The following is a 16675-nucleotide window of genomic DNA, read 5'->3' on the forward strand; positions in this document are numbered from 1 at the left end:
CATCATCCTTCCTGGAGCCTCCCATGGAGATGGAATGAGAAGAGCATTGAGAAGGGGGTTTCCCAGAGCTCAGTGGCATTTAGCATCCAGTATGTCCTCTTAAAAGAGGGAGGAGGAGAAGCTGGGAGGTGGATTTAGGGAGATGGGAGGGACCTACTTTGGTTTTTGCATGCAAAGGAAATCAAAAGGCTTCAGAGTAGCTCTTCCATCTCAGTTTGCAACTTGGCAGCTAGAAGACAGATCATGCAGAGAACAAAGAGGAATTGGACTTCAGGTGAGCATGTACTTGAACAGAATGGTAGAAGGGTGGACTTGCAGATGTTTTTGGATGTTTTGCACCCATAAACCTTACACCATACATGCTGCAGACGCACAGAGTGCTATCTGGAGGTTAGTGAAGCTGTGGAGAAGGCAGAGTATTGCAAGAAAAAGGAATAAGAAAAGCAAAGTGGCTTAGGTTCAGATGTAACATAAGCTTGAGCTAGGTGTGCTAACCTGGAACAATTGGATGTGCTCGGAACAGCCAGCGAGAAAAGGGATCTTGGCAATACCATTTTGGATTTTGAAGACCCAGTTCAGGTATGATGACTTACATGGTAATTCTGCTGGTAGAGAAAGAAATGTAGTTGGTATTGAAAGGTTTGAATATCAACAGAAAAGAAAATCAGCATTAAGCAAGGAAAGCAAATCATAGAATCACATGATAGAAGTTTCTGTTCATTTTCTTCTGAGGGTAAGAACATTTCAGGATAAAGTGCTCCTTGGCTTTTATGAGTAGTTGTAGTGGAAATGCTAAGTCACAGCTTAAGCCAGCGGTGGAGCACCTGGTGGGAAGGTAGGGCCAACCCAGGGGAGCTCAGGTGCATGTAATGCAATGCACCTGAGTGACCAGAAAGGATGGAGCCAGGATCCACCCCTTCCCAGACCTCATGTAAGGGTTGGCAGTGGAAACAAGGGTATCTCTCTGGAGATCTCTGCATACCTGATGTCTTCTGAAGGTAAGCAGCTGTTTTCCTTTATTTTTGTGCCCATGGCTGTAGCATTTGAGCATATTCTCTCTTGCTGTAGCCTAGGACCTTGCTGTTCTCCTGTCGTTGCTGTGCTTTCTGTTGTGTTACAGTAGTCATTAAAGCTTTATCTGCATTCCAGGAAAGGATGTGTGAGAATCACAGCTCTGGATAAGTTTCTCCTGCATAAGTTGCGATAGGTGGCGGATTTTTCACGGGAGTTCAGCTGTTTGGTCACCAATAGCAATCTGATGTGGTTCTGGAAAGCAGGGAAGCTTGCAGTGGGAACCTCTAATCTTAGGCATCTGTCAGTCAAAGAGAAATCACAAAAAGTAAATGCATTCTCACTTCAAACAGAAAGGTTTCCTGTGGTGACAGGGAAACATAGAAGCATGTAAATGATCTTGTAATGGTCAGAGGAAATAAACTGGATGTGCTGCGGAGCTGGCTGGAAAGGCACTAGACCTGATTCTTATTCCTACTAATGCCATTCTCCTCTGTGATACTCAATATGAGCCTTCCTTACCTATAAGGATAACTTGTCTTCTTTCACGGACTCTTTACACTTCCCAGAGTCCTGGTAATGCATATTTAATCATATGTTCCCAGCAGCTAATTTGCCAAGTAATGCTAATTTCTGTATACTTCTCTGATCCTTATAAGTGTGCTAATTACTTAGGTTTTTTTAGTTCTGTTGTGTGCTTTGCCCTCACTAGGAGTGTTACAAATTACGTGTATTCCTTTTGATGTTGATTAATAACAGATTCAGAAGGGTACTGAGTTCTTATGTGAAACACAGCGGTGTCAGGCAACTTCTACCCTAATTTATGAAGACAAGAAAATGATTAGAGGTGGGCCACACAGATGCGCAGATGTAAACTTCCATGCGAGTTTAGTTGGACCTTAAAACAGGGAATCTACGCTTCAGAATCTCCCCGACAGCCGCATTGATTCTTTTCTCCTAGATTCTTACTTTATGTTGTTGCTTTTTTTCTAAAGTCCTCCCAGTTAGTCCCTAGGCCTTGATAATAAGGACCCCTCAAGCATGACTGAAGGAATGCCTTGCCAGCTGATTTATAGCTGCTCCTTCACCAACGCTTGTCAGCCTTTATTTTCTGAAGTTCTGTTACTGCATGGGAAATAACAAGACTTCAGTTTCTCTGACGGAAGAGGGAGCCATAGCTCATTCCAAATAGTGCCACCAAACTGAGTTCCCTTTGAGTGTTTGTAGGCACTCCAAAAAAGAACTGCGGTCAGAATGAAAGAACAAGACAAGAGACCTCAATACAAATAAATATTTTATAAGACAGAATGTGAAGTTTAATAATTGATTTAATAAAACCCACAGTAAAGCAACACATTTCGGCTTTTTCTTCCATTAAACAAAAGCGTAGTAAATCATTACAATAAAAAAACTCCAAATACATTACGTGTCTACCATACTTCAACTTCTAATTACATCAACTGTAAGTCCCAAGTTAATTAAAACCTGTTTGAGTATTAGTATGTGCAAAATACCTGTTGTGTTTGGTGATTCTTGCTTGCTTTTAGGAAACTTGTAAGAATGGGATGCACGTTTTTCATGAACTGTGATATGGCTTAATCAGCGGTAATGTTTGTATCGAAGCATTATCTTTCCAAGTACAGTGTTCCTTTGTGTCTGAGCTGTTCGTACTCCCATGCTGTACTCAAGTGTTCCCATTTCTTGCCAGAACAAATACAAACATAGTCCAGTGTTATTAATACTGTGTTGTGAGTTTTCACCTCTGCAAATTCATCATGAGGCCCCTACCTTAATAAAAAGAGAAAATGAGCCAAGACTGTTACTACCAATTGCAGATATAAATCACCCTGCTGAATATGTGAAACCCTAACAAGTTTCAAGCCAGATAATAGCTTAAGTATTCACAGCTGAGAATCACTATATCCATTTCTGGTCCAGAACTTTCCTTTCTGTTCCACGTGCAGAAATACTTCTGATGTCAGTGGAAGTTCTGCATGAAGATCAAAGTGCAGAATGAGTGAGAAATACTGGAAGCAAAGTTCCATCTGTCTATTGAATGGTGCAGGTCGTTCTTGTTGCCCTCGGCTTCTTCAATGCAGCTAATGTCAGCAACAAGCATAAATGTGAGCTTGGATGTACGGTAGATTAGCGGCAGGTAGAAGGCTTGTGTTTTATTGTCCTGCATACATTCAAAGTACAGGGATTATGCAATGAGGCAAAGCAATTCAGTTTTGTGGACTTTGAAGTGTCAGGATGAGAAAAGTCTTTCCAAATTGCTTCGATTCTCAATAAATAAGAAAAGACCTTTCTACTTCTGTAGGTTGCTGTGACAGCATTGTCCAGTGTGCATGAGGTCACTGAGCGTGCTGGATTTCACTTTATTCATGGAGCTCAGCAGTGAGGGACTGCTGTTGCAGGGGCTGTCCTGTGAGGATATTGCCATCCTGTCCTCAAAGCAAAGATGAAAAGGTCAGAGATCCAGGACTGAGGAAACAGTGCATCTAAAACTTCTGCTCTCCCCTTGCCTTTTAGTGGCTCTAAGTATTTTGCACATCTGTAGATTGTATCTGAGAGTACCTTCATGTCAAGCATAGTTCCTATCATTTTATTTCTTTCAACAAAACAATCATAGAAAATGTTCAATTACAGCACATGTATTAATTAGAATGCATGCTAATTAACTGGCCTTCTAATGTGAATCAAATGCTGGTTTAGACATTCAAAATTACTAATAAATTTCATCTTACAACTCAAAACTTTGTAAAATAAATAACCTCCTTCTAAAGTATAAACCCTATTCTAAAATACATTAAAGATAACTGATCACTGAGAACACTTTGGGTCCAGTGCCGGGTCTCTAATTAAACACTACAAGCCTGGGCAAGGATCTTCCTGTCTCAATCTCTGAATGTCCAGATTAAAGCTAAGTTTCTGGTCTGGTTACGGTAAATCCTCTGTTTGGCAATGTCTCCAATAAGACAGTTTAGACAAGAATTCAGCTAGCACTGCATGCATCGTAACTTAAAATACCGCATGAAAATGACTATTGTAAAAATACTGTCCGATGAATTTGGAGATCATAATGTATGGAACCCTGGCATGATATTAGAGATGTTAATTGAAATACTGAATACTCGATGCTCCATGTGGAGTGCAGGTACTTTGTGGTACACAAAAGACAATCTCAAACTGTAATTTGTGAGGTATCTGCAGAACCATGTTGCAGTTTGTAAACAATCTGAAAACAATGTTGTCTCCAAACCATAATAAATTTAATAAACCAGCACAAGGGAGAGAATGAAATACACGTTCTGTAGGGCAGCCACTGCACTTCTTGCAGCGTCAGTTCTCCCTGCTGCATGTTAAATTGTACAAATCCACATATTATTTGTATCATTTTCACTTTGTATTTATTGCTCTCAGTCTTTGACTACAAGATAAAGAATAAGGCAGCAGTTCCCAAAACATGAGATTAGGCACTGGAACTCTGACAACTTGCGCAGGTTTTGCTTGTTTCCTGTTTGTAACTCTGAAGCTGGACAGAGCACTTGTACATTCCAAACGTGTTCAGCAGCAGTTGTCTGGCCTTGAACTGAACTTCCTCCCATTTAGATGAACTACCAGGAACTGGAAAAATCAAAAAAAGATTTCATACAATTCAATCCTTAATAAAATTGGACAATCCAACTGTTTTCATATTTATCACATGGTCTTACCAACTCAAATGTCTTTGATCAAATTCCCTTATTAATTTTCTATTGTTCTGTGGCCATGATACCCTATATATAATTTTACACCTTTCTTCTGTCTAGAACCATATCTTGGTAAAACTGTCTCTGCTAGATGGGGGCAGGGAGAGAGCTTTCTTTCTAAGAATCGATACACATGACGTTGTGTTAAATGTCAAAATTGGCATGTTTTGGCAAAGTGTTCAATTTTCCATGAGTCAGATCCTTCCATAAGGGAATTTCTGAAGAGAAGAACTTAACCCGTTCAAATAAGAAAAAAAAAAATCATTCCATACTAGGTCAGTACTGGATCAGTATGGAATCAGTATGTCTCAGTATAAATATATTTTCTTCACACAACTTTCATTTACGCTTTGTCCTTTTGGGTTAACAGTTTCTATACCTCACTGTACCAAAGCATAAACAATAGATTTTTGTTTTCCCCAGAACGCTATTTCCTGGATGTGTGTAAGTGAGAATACAAAGATGAGAGAGAAAGTGGTTTGGGTTTTGTCATCTTCCCCACCCCTGGTTGGACTGAATCTAAAATTAAGTGATATAGCAGCTTACCTAATTGCAAGTGGACTATGGCAGTTGTTTTTCCTGCAGTGAGAGACCAAACATTTAAATCTTCTATAGAATAAACATCTTCAATCTTCATCAAGTCTTCTTTAATACGATCCACATTTAAATGCCTTGGAACTCCTGTGATACCAAACGTAAGATGAAATTAATTGCGTGGATATATCAAAGTCAGGTTTGTTCTGTGTGGGTTTTTTTTTGTTTGTTTTTTGTTTTTTTTTTGTTGTTTTTTTTTGTTTTTTGTTTTGCTGTTGTTTCTATAGAATGCTTCAAGAAGCTAGGGTTTTGCTTGGTTACAGTGGGGAAAACTTACTCCATTTTAAAATTGAAACATTACTTCAGAAAGGTTGCCTTACGAAGGTTTTATACATATGTCTTGCAAGTCCATTCTCTGGAGCTCCTGACTACTAGTTGGAAAAGTTCTCTAACATACACCTTTCATCAAACACCACCTTTCATCACTTTTAATAACATCATTCGTTCAGACATCTTTATAACAGCTGGGATACCTATGCAAACAGGTACAACTCAAACATCTGGAATTTAATACACATTAGTTTGCCTTATCTGTTCAGCTAAACCTCAGCCGTTGCCTTGGAGCTAAATGAGATTTCTTAAGTGTGTTTCACCATTTTTGACTTTGCAGTGAAATTCCATTCTGTTGTGTTTGTTTTTTTTTTTTTAATGACAAGAAAAGCACTTGACATTAAAGATTTTGAGATCCTTGATTGCAAAAGTCAGCAATAATTTATATCAAACAGATGGGATGGCGCAGGTAAAAACAAGGATTTTTTTCTCATCCCTACGTTTTCACTTTCATAGCATGAAAGTACTGGATTAAGCAGAAATGTGGGCAGGTTAGTTAAAATAATGCAAAGAATGTTGCTGGCATTTTTCCCTTTAAGTCACCACAAGAGGTCAAAAGTTAAGCTTAATGTTCTGCTGCTTCTCTTCTTTACCTCCTTCCTTTTTACACCAGTCTTCACTTCCAGTTTTATCTGACGTGTAAGTAATACTACCACATTTGTGGGGAGAAGGGGAAAACAGATCAAACATGAACCACATGTCCATGCATTCGGCCTGAATTTGTCTCCTCCTTTTACATGTATTCACATTAACTTTAGAAGTAATTAAACGGAAAGTGCGTAGCTGACTCTGGCAGATGTTTACTTATTTTAGCTGGAAGTTTTATAAGTTCTACTTCTACCATCTCCTGATGGTACACTGTGAGCAGCGCTAGGACTTGTGTCATTCTGGTAAAGGTCAAAGACTCTTGGTTCTTACTGGCTCATTTAAGTTGCAGCAGTCTTTGAAATCCTAAAGCAAGATAAACAAAATTCCAGCTGCAGCCCATGTTGCTAGAGATGGTGGTTGCGATGTCCAAGTGCCAGTGCTTTATTTGACATATAAACTACAGCACGCTGTGAGGATCTTACCTTCCAAAATTATAACTCCTGTATCACACAGAATTCGGACTGTTGTCAAAACCACCAGTATGGAAAATACGTACGTACAAATAGGATCAGCAATCTTGTATTCTGGCTGGAAAGGAAGGTCCAAAGTGTTAAGAGATGCATAAAGTAAGTTTATAAATAGTAACTGTATTTCTGAGTCACGTTTTTCAGAAATATTCACGAAGTCGTAGCTCTTTCTGCTTGAATAATTACAAAATACGTAGTAGACTTAGCTTATTTTGCATGACTATATGGAGCTTATAATAGAACATCATAAAGCATATCATTTTCATCACTTACATTAAAAATGAACTTATTTTTCTAATAACTACAGTTGAAACAAAAAAAATCACGCTTTACGTCAAAGATTAGCCATTCCTTACCTTGAAACGTATGATGTACGCAGCTACAAGCACACCAATGCTTTGTACCAGGTCCCCAAGGGCATGTACAAATGCTGCTCTCACTGCAAGGCTGCTGTGCCCGGGGCCACTGCTGCGGGCTGCGGTAGGAGAGTTTGACTGAGGTACGTGGGAATGAGGGTGGGAATGGGAGTGGGAATGAAGGTGTCCAGATTGATTCAGCAAAAAACCCATTCTGAAATTGAAAGAAGAAAAACACTCTGAGAAACAGGCTTGAGTTTGGTGGGTGTTTTTGGTGATTTTGTTTGATTTCTTTAAGTCAAAACTAAAAAAAGAATGAAGAAAGTATCATTTCCTGTCTTATTTTATGTAAAGAAGAGGCCCAGCAAAATGACATCCCATGAGCAAGTTAGAGGCCATTAATGAATCAACAGCTTATTCAGAAATATATTTGAGTGTTAATGGAGAGAAAGAGAGCTCTTACATTAAGTTAACTGCAACACCAACGGCTGCCGTGATCAGCATGATATCACCATTTATCTCATAGTCCATATGGATGGTTCTTTGAACAGCTTCATACAAAAGGAATGCCATAAGGATATAGACCAGCAATACACTAATGATGGCTGACAATACTTCTGCAAACAGAAAGGAAACAACATTATGAAAGTGAGTCTCAGGTCTACTTCTATTTCCTATTTGTAATATAGAAAGAGCCTTAATTATTTTAAATTTTACGTGTACTACAGCGCTAATGAACAACTAGTAAACCATAAGTAACATTCACAAATAAGATTAATCATAGAGCCACAGTATTGAGCTAGATTTAAAGACGACATATACGTATGCTTTTGTGTTTACTGTCACTTATCAGATGGATCACTGGGATCTTAACCTTCCTCCGTGAATTCAAAGATTGGGGTTGGAATTTATTTGCACTGTATTCTGTCGTTCTCCTCCTGGTCCCACACACTCTGCCCAGGAATATTCCCCAGGAATCAGCTCTTAGCTACACCATAGCTGTACGAAGACTGATCAAAGAACTGTCTTCATTTTCCTTCTGCTTTGAATCTGTTAGTGTGTAGCACAGCACTGAGTACTGAAGGTGTCATTTCTAATACAGCATTGCCTTTATTCATTGAATAAAGGCATTATTACAGTACAGAACATGCATTTCATAGCATCACAATCATTTGACCCATACACTGAATTGGTAACATCATAATGGGAGAAGAAACTCACACCAATGCAGTGAGCTGCTCAGCAGTGTGTCAGTGCCTGGACGAGTACCAGCACTATCAGACAGTAAGGAGGCTTTGAAAGGCAACTATCATAATTCCTGATCTCAGAGCGACGTGGAATCCTGGAAACATCCACACAAGTGGTAGCTTTCTTTACAAAGCAGGCGGATTATTCAGGGCAATGGCCATTATTTATTTACGTATTTCAAACCATTTCTTTGGTTTCCAGAATGGTGGTGGTTGTTGGCTGGTTGAATTTGTGAAACTGTAGTACATTGGCATTTACCAGAGAAATAACATATTGTAGTTTTACAGTCTAAAAGCATGTTTTCTGCAGTGGAAGTCAGTGTATTCTTTGCAGTAGCTTTCACAGAGTCATTTTCATGTTGACATTATAGGTTTGTGCTAAGATCTTTCACTTGTGAAATGAAGTATGCACTGTATCAATGGACTGACAGATCCATCATTACTGATGCTGTCTCTGCAGCAGTGGAAAGATGCCAAGTTCCATATCTGTGTTTAAATCTGCTCAGTGTCTTTCTGAGAAGGAGGTATCTGCACTCAGTGAAACAGAACTATTTTTGGTGTAAAGAATATAACTCTTTTCAGATAAGACTGTAATTTTCATTTTTTCACCTTCACTTCTCTAGCTCATTCCTGAATCTGTCAGCTTCCCTTTCACCACAGGAAATGGAAGAAACTAAAGATGGAGCATACATATTATATATTCAAAGAGAATTCAAAAAGATGAAAAACAGTGCTTTCTGCTGGAATTTGACTAGACAACCAATAGGTCTGCTGTCTTTACTAAGCAACTTTTATGGGTACAAGTACAACAATTCATGGTTCTGCAAACAGAAGTGAAAATGAGCACTAGAAACACTACTCACTGGCATGTTTTTGTGCTTAGTGCATGTATAGATTATCTTAAAATTTAACACAAAGCAGATTGGTCATGAGATAGTTCTTGTACATACCCCCAGCTTCAAGCAGATGCTCCACATTTCTTCTGTGACAAATGCTCTATCTGTACCTATTTTTAACACTGTCATGTTTTAACATCTCATGAAATTCAGGCTATTGATGAACCCATATTATTTTGCTGACAGGCTTTTTACTGCATACGATATTTAGAAAAATGTATTACAGCAAGGATGTAGCCCAGACTCAGCTTTGTTCCATTGCCAGCGTTCACTGATGTGTGAAACTGTGTGCTCAGGCCACAACACTCAGAAAGGGGACCTAAAATCAGGCAAATAAGCTTCACAAAAAAAACCACCTGTGTAACGTCACTTTCAACCATCCCACGGTCAGTATTCACAGGGCCTAGATCAAGGTTTTGAGGGCCGCTTGCAGGATTCTTATCAAACTGCCTTCCACACTGCACAGAAGCTCCCTTCCCTCTCCCGGAGGCTCTAGTTGTCGTCTTCCTACACAGATCACTATGCTGCTGCTGCTAACACAGAGTGCTTGAGTAGAAAGGGGCGTCTGGAGATAGTCTAGTCCAGTGCCCTGCTCAAAGCAGAATCAACCAGAGCAGGCTGCTGGGGGCTGTTGGGTTGTGAGTATTTCCAGCAAGGGAGGCTCCGTGATCTGTCTGGGCAACCTCGCCCAGTGTTTGACAAGCTCCTGTCACTGGGAAGCAGAAAGAAAGAAGGAATTGCTGCAGGAGTGAGAAGCCACTCCCTCTCTTTTCCAGGGAGAAGATGATGGGTGATATAGATATGGGCCAGATCCAGCCCATAGGCCACTACTGGATTGATATGGTCAGTACTTTCTTTGGCAGTAAAATGGGGAAAAAAGTTGGGTGGGTTGTTTGTTTTTAACGTGAGGTGGCAGAAATCCAAAGGGATTCCTGTTTGCAGAGTGCTATGGAGATTCTGAATTAATAAGTGAAAACTTTTAAAATTGAGTAGTACATAAAGTTTTTTTCCTTAAGAACTATTTCTGTTTTAAGGCTATGTCATGTTCTTTCTTTCTACTACTTGGTTTTTGAAGAGTTACAAATACATAAACTGCTCAAACTATTTTTAAATGAGGTTAAGGCATGTTTAAATGCTAGCAAACATCCCTGTGGAAAGTATGAGCAAATGCCAGGGGCATACCTGCAAGGTCAGGTTTCAGTATTAGAGGGAACTCCCATCACAAAATTAAAACTTCTTGAAAGAAAAGCTTGTAATGGGAAATGCTGGCATTGTTAATGCTGTCTTGCTAAAGCCCAAAGATCTTTGCTGGTGTACAGTTATGCATTCATGCATTAGTGACTAACTGATGACAAATGACTAGGAGTGATGGAGCTGTTGAATTCTACTGCTGTTCTGGCAGCCATCATAAGAATTAGGAGTAATGGCTATGCAAGGGTTTGAAATTCCTTGAAAAATACACCCTGCAGAAAGCATAGAAGTAGCAAGCCATAACATCTGAAATGATCTATTTCATGAAGCATACATCGAAGCTTTGGGGAAAATGTCTACAAGTCAAGACTTTCATCTGTATATTATAAATTATTAACATCCAGTACAGATGGCAACCACATGAAAGCACCCTTTATCATCACTACACTTCCAAATGTGAAGTAATGAGTCCTGAAATTACCCTTCCAACATTTAGTACATATTTCTGCTTACATTTCATTTTACAAACACCTAAAATGGGCACAAGTTAAGTAACTTACTGTACTGGATACGAGGGGACATCTTGATTTCTTCTTTGCGCAAGAAGAATGGTGATTTATGAGACTTCTTGCAGAGCTATCTGATCCTACGCTCTATAGAACTCTTTGCTTCCAGGAGTTAGTTAAAGATTAAAATGTCATTAATCACATTTTATAGCACTTTGTTTCCAGATGTAGCATTTGCACAGTTCTGATCAAATGATTTATTCCCCTGTGGCAATACAACCTATGTAGTGGATGGACAACAGCCAGAGCAGAGAAAGGACACAACAGACAGGTTGTTAAAAATAACGTTACTTCTAGGTTTGTTACCACTCTCCTTCTAGTTACCTCCTCTTCTAGAATTACATATCTTTAGCATTATTGCTTAAAATACTGTTACTAGCAAAAGCTGATATCTACGTACCTAGGCGATGAAATCCAAAAGTGAACCTCTTTGTGGGAGACTTTGCAGACAGCCAGAGAGCAAGTAGGGTCAAAATAATACCACTAAGGTCAGTTAACATGTGCAGTGCATCTGTCATAATTGCTAGACTGTTAGCAACATATCCACCTGAAAACAAAGTTGGAACAGTCAAGAGATATGACATTAGTGATTCTGGATACTATCCTCATGGCACAATTTACAGTTACTTATTTTCAGAACACTGCACTAAGTGCATGAGAGTACCTCTTATCACTGAGCAGGACTTGTTTTTTGCCATTATAATCAACATGCCATGCTATAATTTACAGCTACCACAGACAGAAATGCAGTGAAGCGTGCATTTCCGTAAGAGTAGCATAGAAAGGAGTTAGTCCTCTAATTCTCACTGAGACTACCTGCTTGATAACATTTGCAAGATAAACTACTTGCAAAATAGTTGAGTATCTTTTCTGTATATGCTATTGCATATGTTTAATTGGCTGATGTTTTTTTATTTGAACTACACTGAAATATTTTCACATAATGGAACAGGGACAGAAATCCAATGAATCAGTGGCAAAGTAATTCACCCCGCCCTCTTTTTATTGTTACTGTATTCTCTTTTAACCTTCATCATTCCCTGTCCTCACAGAGGTGTATAAATACTGATAACGTATACTGCCGGCAATAACTTTCACAGCATTTTCCTTTCTTATTTATTACTATTTTTTCTCATAATTATGAGCTGTACGGGGATGAACAACCTCAGACTGAAGGTTAATATCTTTGTTCCAATTCAATTGCTAAATGCTACCAGTAGATAGATGAGTGAGAGCGATTTAAACAATGCGCCTCTCTTAAGCATCCCTTATCCAAACGAGGCACCAAGGACAGGCTGTGTTGTCTTCCATCTGCACGAAGATAAGCCCATTTTCTCTGTAAAGATTACATCTTCAGGGGCAGCTCAGCTATTATTTCATTTCTTATTTTACCTTGAGACTCATTCAAACCGTTGATTCTAGCAAGCAGAGCGTGCAGCTGGTGTGCCATTTGGCAGGCTTCAGGCTCCAGCCAACATCTCGAGTAAAGGTATCTTTGTACACAATTAAAAGCCTCTTAGTGAAGAGACTGACCACGAGGAAAGAGCAAAGGGAAATTCACAACAGACTGATTGCTTTCAAGATCAGTGAAAAACATGTGTGCATCCACCTATCCGTGAGTGCCTACCTGCAGACAAAGCTACGCTCTTCTTCTCAGCCACATACAAGCAGCAGGGCTGACACCACAGGAGTTGTTTGTTCTGTCTGTTCCTGTCCCCCAGCCCCTTTATTTAGTTGTTTGTAAGTCTCAAGTGAAATTCTTTAGAGGCTCAAATTCTCCACAGGCCATCACAGCTCAAAGATAATTTGCTTTCTCACATAATTTCAAAAAATATGTCCTAGAAATGTGCAACTCAGCCTGTTTTACAGTCAGCACAGAAGAAAACAATTTATATCTAAAGACATTCAATTCAACTCTTTGTGTATGATCATTTACAGCACGTATGTTAATTCATGAATGTTAAATTCAGAAGTGCTTCAGCCCAAGATGAGCCTACTCCATTTCAGCTAGTCTCTCCAGACTTCTGAAATATAACTACAAAGAGAAAATTCAGATACTAAAAGTAGTCTTAATGTAGCGTGTGGATTGAGAAAATATCATTGAGATAAATGAAATTCTGAATTTGAAGGTTCTCTGTTTCCAGCTATACTGGTTCATTGCTTGGTGAAGCACTGCCCAGGGGCTGCTGAAACACCATCAACAACTTAAGGGGGAGAAGATAGAAAAATGGACATCTACGGCCTTTATGAATAGAAGCCCTGATGGCTCACTGCTGCTTTCACCATCCTGCGAAGTACAGCAGTCCTCCTCGTGAATGATCACTTGGAAATCTCTGAACATAACTGAATGCATCAAAAACCTGCCAGGAACAGTAACTGGATTTGTATCATTTTTCATTTATTCGTGCAAATTGGCTCCCACAAAGTGATCTGACTTCTACAATGACTGTTCATCAAATTAAGCAACCAACATTGATGTGGGCTGGATTAATGACCTTGGCAGTGATTGGGAAAAAACCATATGCCAATCAAGATTTCACAAAGCAGCTGCTGAAACACAATTTCCTTCATCTTGACATTGATAGAAAACTTCCTGCTGTCTGGTACCGAACAAATTGTCTGACAGGCTCTTCTGCCTTTTCTGTAGAAATTCAAATCTGGCAAAGATGATGAAAAGAGGTCTGTTAATGTCCCACACGGCCAGAGTCTCCCAAATACTTGGGCTACAATTAGTCCAAAAAGTTACAAAATTTCAGATCAGATGGGACAGAACTCAATGCTGGGCTGGAGCGAAATACACTGAACAGGTAGCGTGCTGACCCAGGGCTTGTAGGCTCCATCTTTGCTTGTTCTGCTGCTGATTGCCTGCCCTATGACAAGGCATTCACGACAAGACCCACAAAAGTGCACAGATACCCAAGTCCTACTTATTCTCCCTGAAATTGGATGCCAGAATATTTTACGGGTCTGGGCCTTAGCACTGTGTGCCGCAGTGCCCAAATACTGCACCATACTGGTAACTGCATACAGGAACCTGAGAACTATGAGTCCGCACTACAGCAGCAATGCTTCATAAGGAGAAATCAGTCGCTCTGACCTGAGCCTGCAGAAGTCCTAGCTGTGAGGGAGAAACAGTGGGTAAAGTGACAGTGATTAGAGTATTTTTACTCTCAACATCTATTATTTCCAGAGTTGACCGTGCACTAGATATGGAGATGTCTACAACAGTGTGAAAACACAGACCCTCTGTGACTTCAGCATCAAGCTGCCAACAGCTTGGGAACATCATTACTCAGTAACACACCCTACAAATGGACTAAATTCGGTGCGTATCAGAATGCCAACATGAGTACAGTCAAACGCAGTCACGCTTACAACAAACGATGTCTACATCTGAGATGTAACTCTATATCCCTCATCAAATTTACCTGAGCTCACGCTGCGCCAAAATCTCAACCAGAGAAAAAATAGAGCCAGAGGGCAAATGAAGGCATTCAACCAGATCCCTGCGAGCCTGAAGCCGAGTGCTGATCCGTGATGAGCTGATGTATTGTGGCAGTGTTACTAATGACTAACTGCACACTGAAAGCGAGGTGTTGAGAGACAAAGCCACTATTTTCTCTTAACTCACATTCCTGAAACGAGGCCCAAACAAAACTGTAGTTGCAGACACAGTTAGTTATCTGGTCTCTCTCTGAAAAAAAAATGACCATTTCTCCCAGGGCTTTTTATTTTTTTTCTATGAATGTGGGACGAATGGTATCATTCTGTGGTACAGTACCTGAGGCATCTTTCCTTTAAAGTTTTCGTGGCTTTTTTTTTTTTTTTTTTGCTGGTGAATTATGGCCACTAAATTCACTAATTTTTTCTATTAGTTGGACCTGCACATTAAAATGCAAGCAAGTTAAATGCAATTAGTTGTCAGTCATTGTCTGCTGCTAGAAGGACTGGGCTCAACATAACAGACTGTCTAATGACTGATGGGTGCAGTGCATCCACGTGCAGGCACTGTGTATCGCTCCACGCTGCTTTAAACCAGCCAAAGTGAACGAGAGTTTCAGCATTCAGCAGGTGGCTGAGCAGCCCCAAGTGCTTACAGTGAACATCGTGGGCACATCCAAAACCAGCTGGTAACAGGACACTGATATTATTGCATTGGTAAGTGATCGAAAGATAAATAGTATGCCTTGTAAAAATGGTTAGATAACGGCAAAGGCATAACATTAATAGCTTAGCTACACATCCAGAGGACTTACAACTTTAGATTTTATGTCAAACCCATGCCACTGTAGCCTATAAATACATTCGTGTTTTGTACCGACTGCTCTATTGTGTACAGGTTCTATTCAATCTTAATAGCAAATGACAGCATACCTTTATGAGAGAGTAATAAAAGCTGAACTTGAGGACCAGCACCATTCTTCTAGGTAAAACCAGCGTATCTTTTCTAAGTACTATCAAACAAAAGCTGCAAGGAACTTGATTTAACCGAGCAACTTGCATTGTGAACTGCTATACTACGAAGTGTTTAAACGCCTCTTGTTTTAACTTTGACCATAGGATTTATGTCTGGCTGGAGCACATACTGGTCCAGAGCACAGCAGGACATCAGGAAGTTGTCAAGAGAGCCCTCTGCGCCGCACTGTTGGGCAGTTTGTCTTCTTGGGTGCGAAAACCAGAGCGTATTGCTGGATCTGACGGCTAAAGATAAATACTTCCCAATATTGGTTTTGTTGGTATGTCAGTGTCACCCTTGGAAATTCTATTTGCCTCCTGTCCTTGCAAACACAGCACGATTCTATGGCAGTAATTAAAAAATACTGGAGATGAAATTACTCATCTTTCATGCATACCTGCATGACACGATGCAGCCCTCTCTCGCCAATCACACCTTAGAAACTTACGCAGCAGGAACGCCAAACAGCCACGAGCCAACAAAATGCCCACTTTGTTGCCATTCTGGGGGGGGGGGTGATGAGCTCCAGGTAAGGAAGCTGCAAGTTTCCCTTCCTTTGCTTGCACGGAACGCACGGGCGGACTTCGCCCCCACTCCCCCCGAGCTCACCGCTAATCGCTCCGATCTCCAAACGGCTCTCTCTGCAAATATTTAACACCGAGGCCAAGCAGCGCCCGACTCACCTACGAGCTCCCCCGTCATGAAGAGCAGATAGAGGACAGCGGCGGCCGTCAGGCGCTTCTTGACGCGCCGCAGCTTGCAGAGCTCCCTCCGGCTGCGGCAGCGGCCGCAGGGCTCGGGCCCGCCGCGCAGCGCGATGTCCCGCTCGGGCACGGACTCGTCGTCGGACGGCGGCGCGGGGTGCAGCCCGTTGGCCGGAGCCTCGGGGGCCGCCTCCGCCGCGTCGTCCGCCACCACCACCCGCAGCTTGTTAAAGCGGGGGAAGTCCTCGTCCCCCGCCTCGTCCGAGAAGTCGAAGGCACTGGAGTCGTTCAGGAACAGGGGCGGCTCGCTCCTCCGCAGCGCGGACTTGATGCTGCTCCACAGGCCGGGCCCGGCCATAGCGGCGGCACCGGGCACCCCGCGGGGCGCGGCCGATCCTGGCGCAGCTCCCCGCGTCTCTCAGGGCATGGCCCCCGCCACGCGCCGCCGGGCCCTACC

General features: G+C 41.1%; 1 protein-coding gene across 1 annotated transcript; it reads right to left on the reverse strand.

Moving 5' to 3' along the window:
- Window positions 2322-16669, reverse strand: SLC30A4 (solute carrier family 30 member 4). Its single transcript, XM_021407951.1, has 7 exons — window positions 16198-16669; window positions 11459-11605; window positions 7622-7775; window positions 7159-7372; window positions 6758-6863; window positions 5310-5444; window positions 2322-4638 (listed from the first exon to the last, which is right to left on the reverse strand). The coding sequence occupies exons 1-7, from the start codon at window positions 16574-16576 to the stop codon at window positions 4484-4486; spliced, it is 1290 nt and encodes a 429-aa protein (XP_021263626.1). The 5' UTR covers window positions 16577-16669; the 3' UTR covers window positions 2322-4483.

Source organism: Numida meleagris, chromosome 9, assembly GCF_002078875.1.
Source record: "Numida meleagris isolate 19003 breed g44 Domestic line chromosome 9, NumMel1.0, whole genome shotgun sequence".
Lineage (NCBI taxonomy): Eukaryota > Metazoa > Chordata > Aves > Galliformes > Numididae > Numida > Numida meleagris.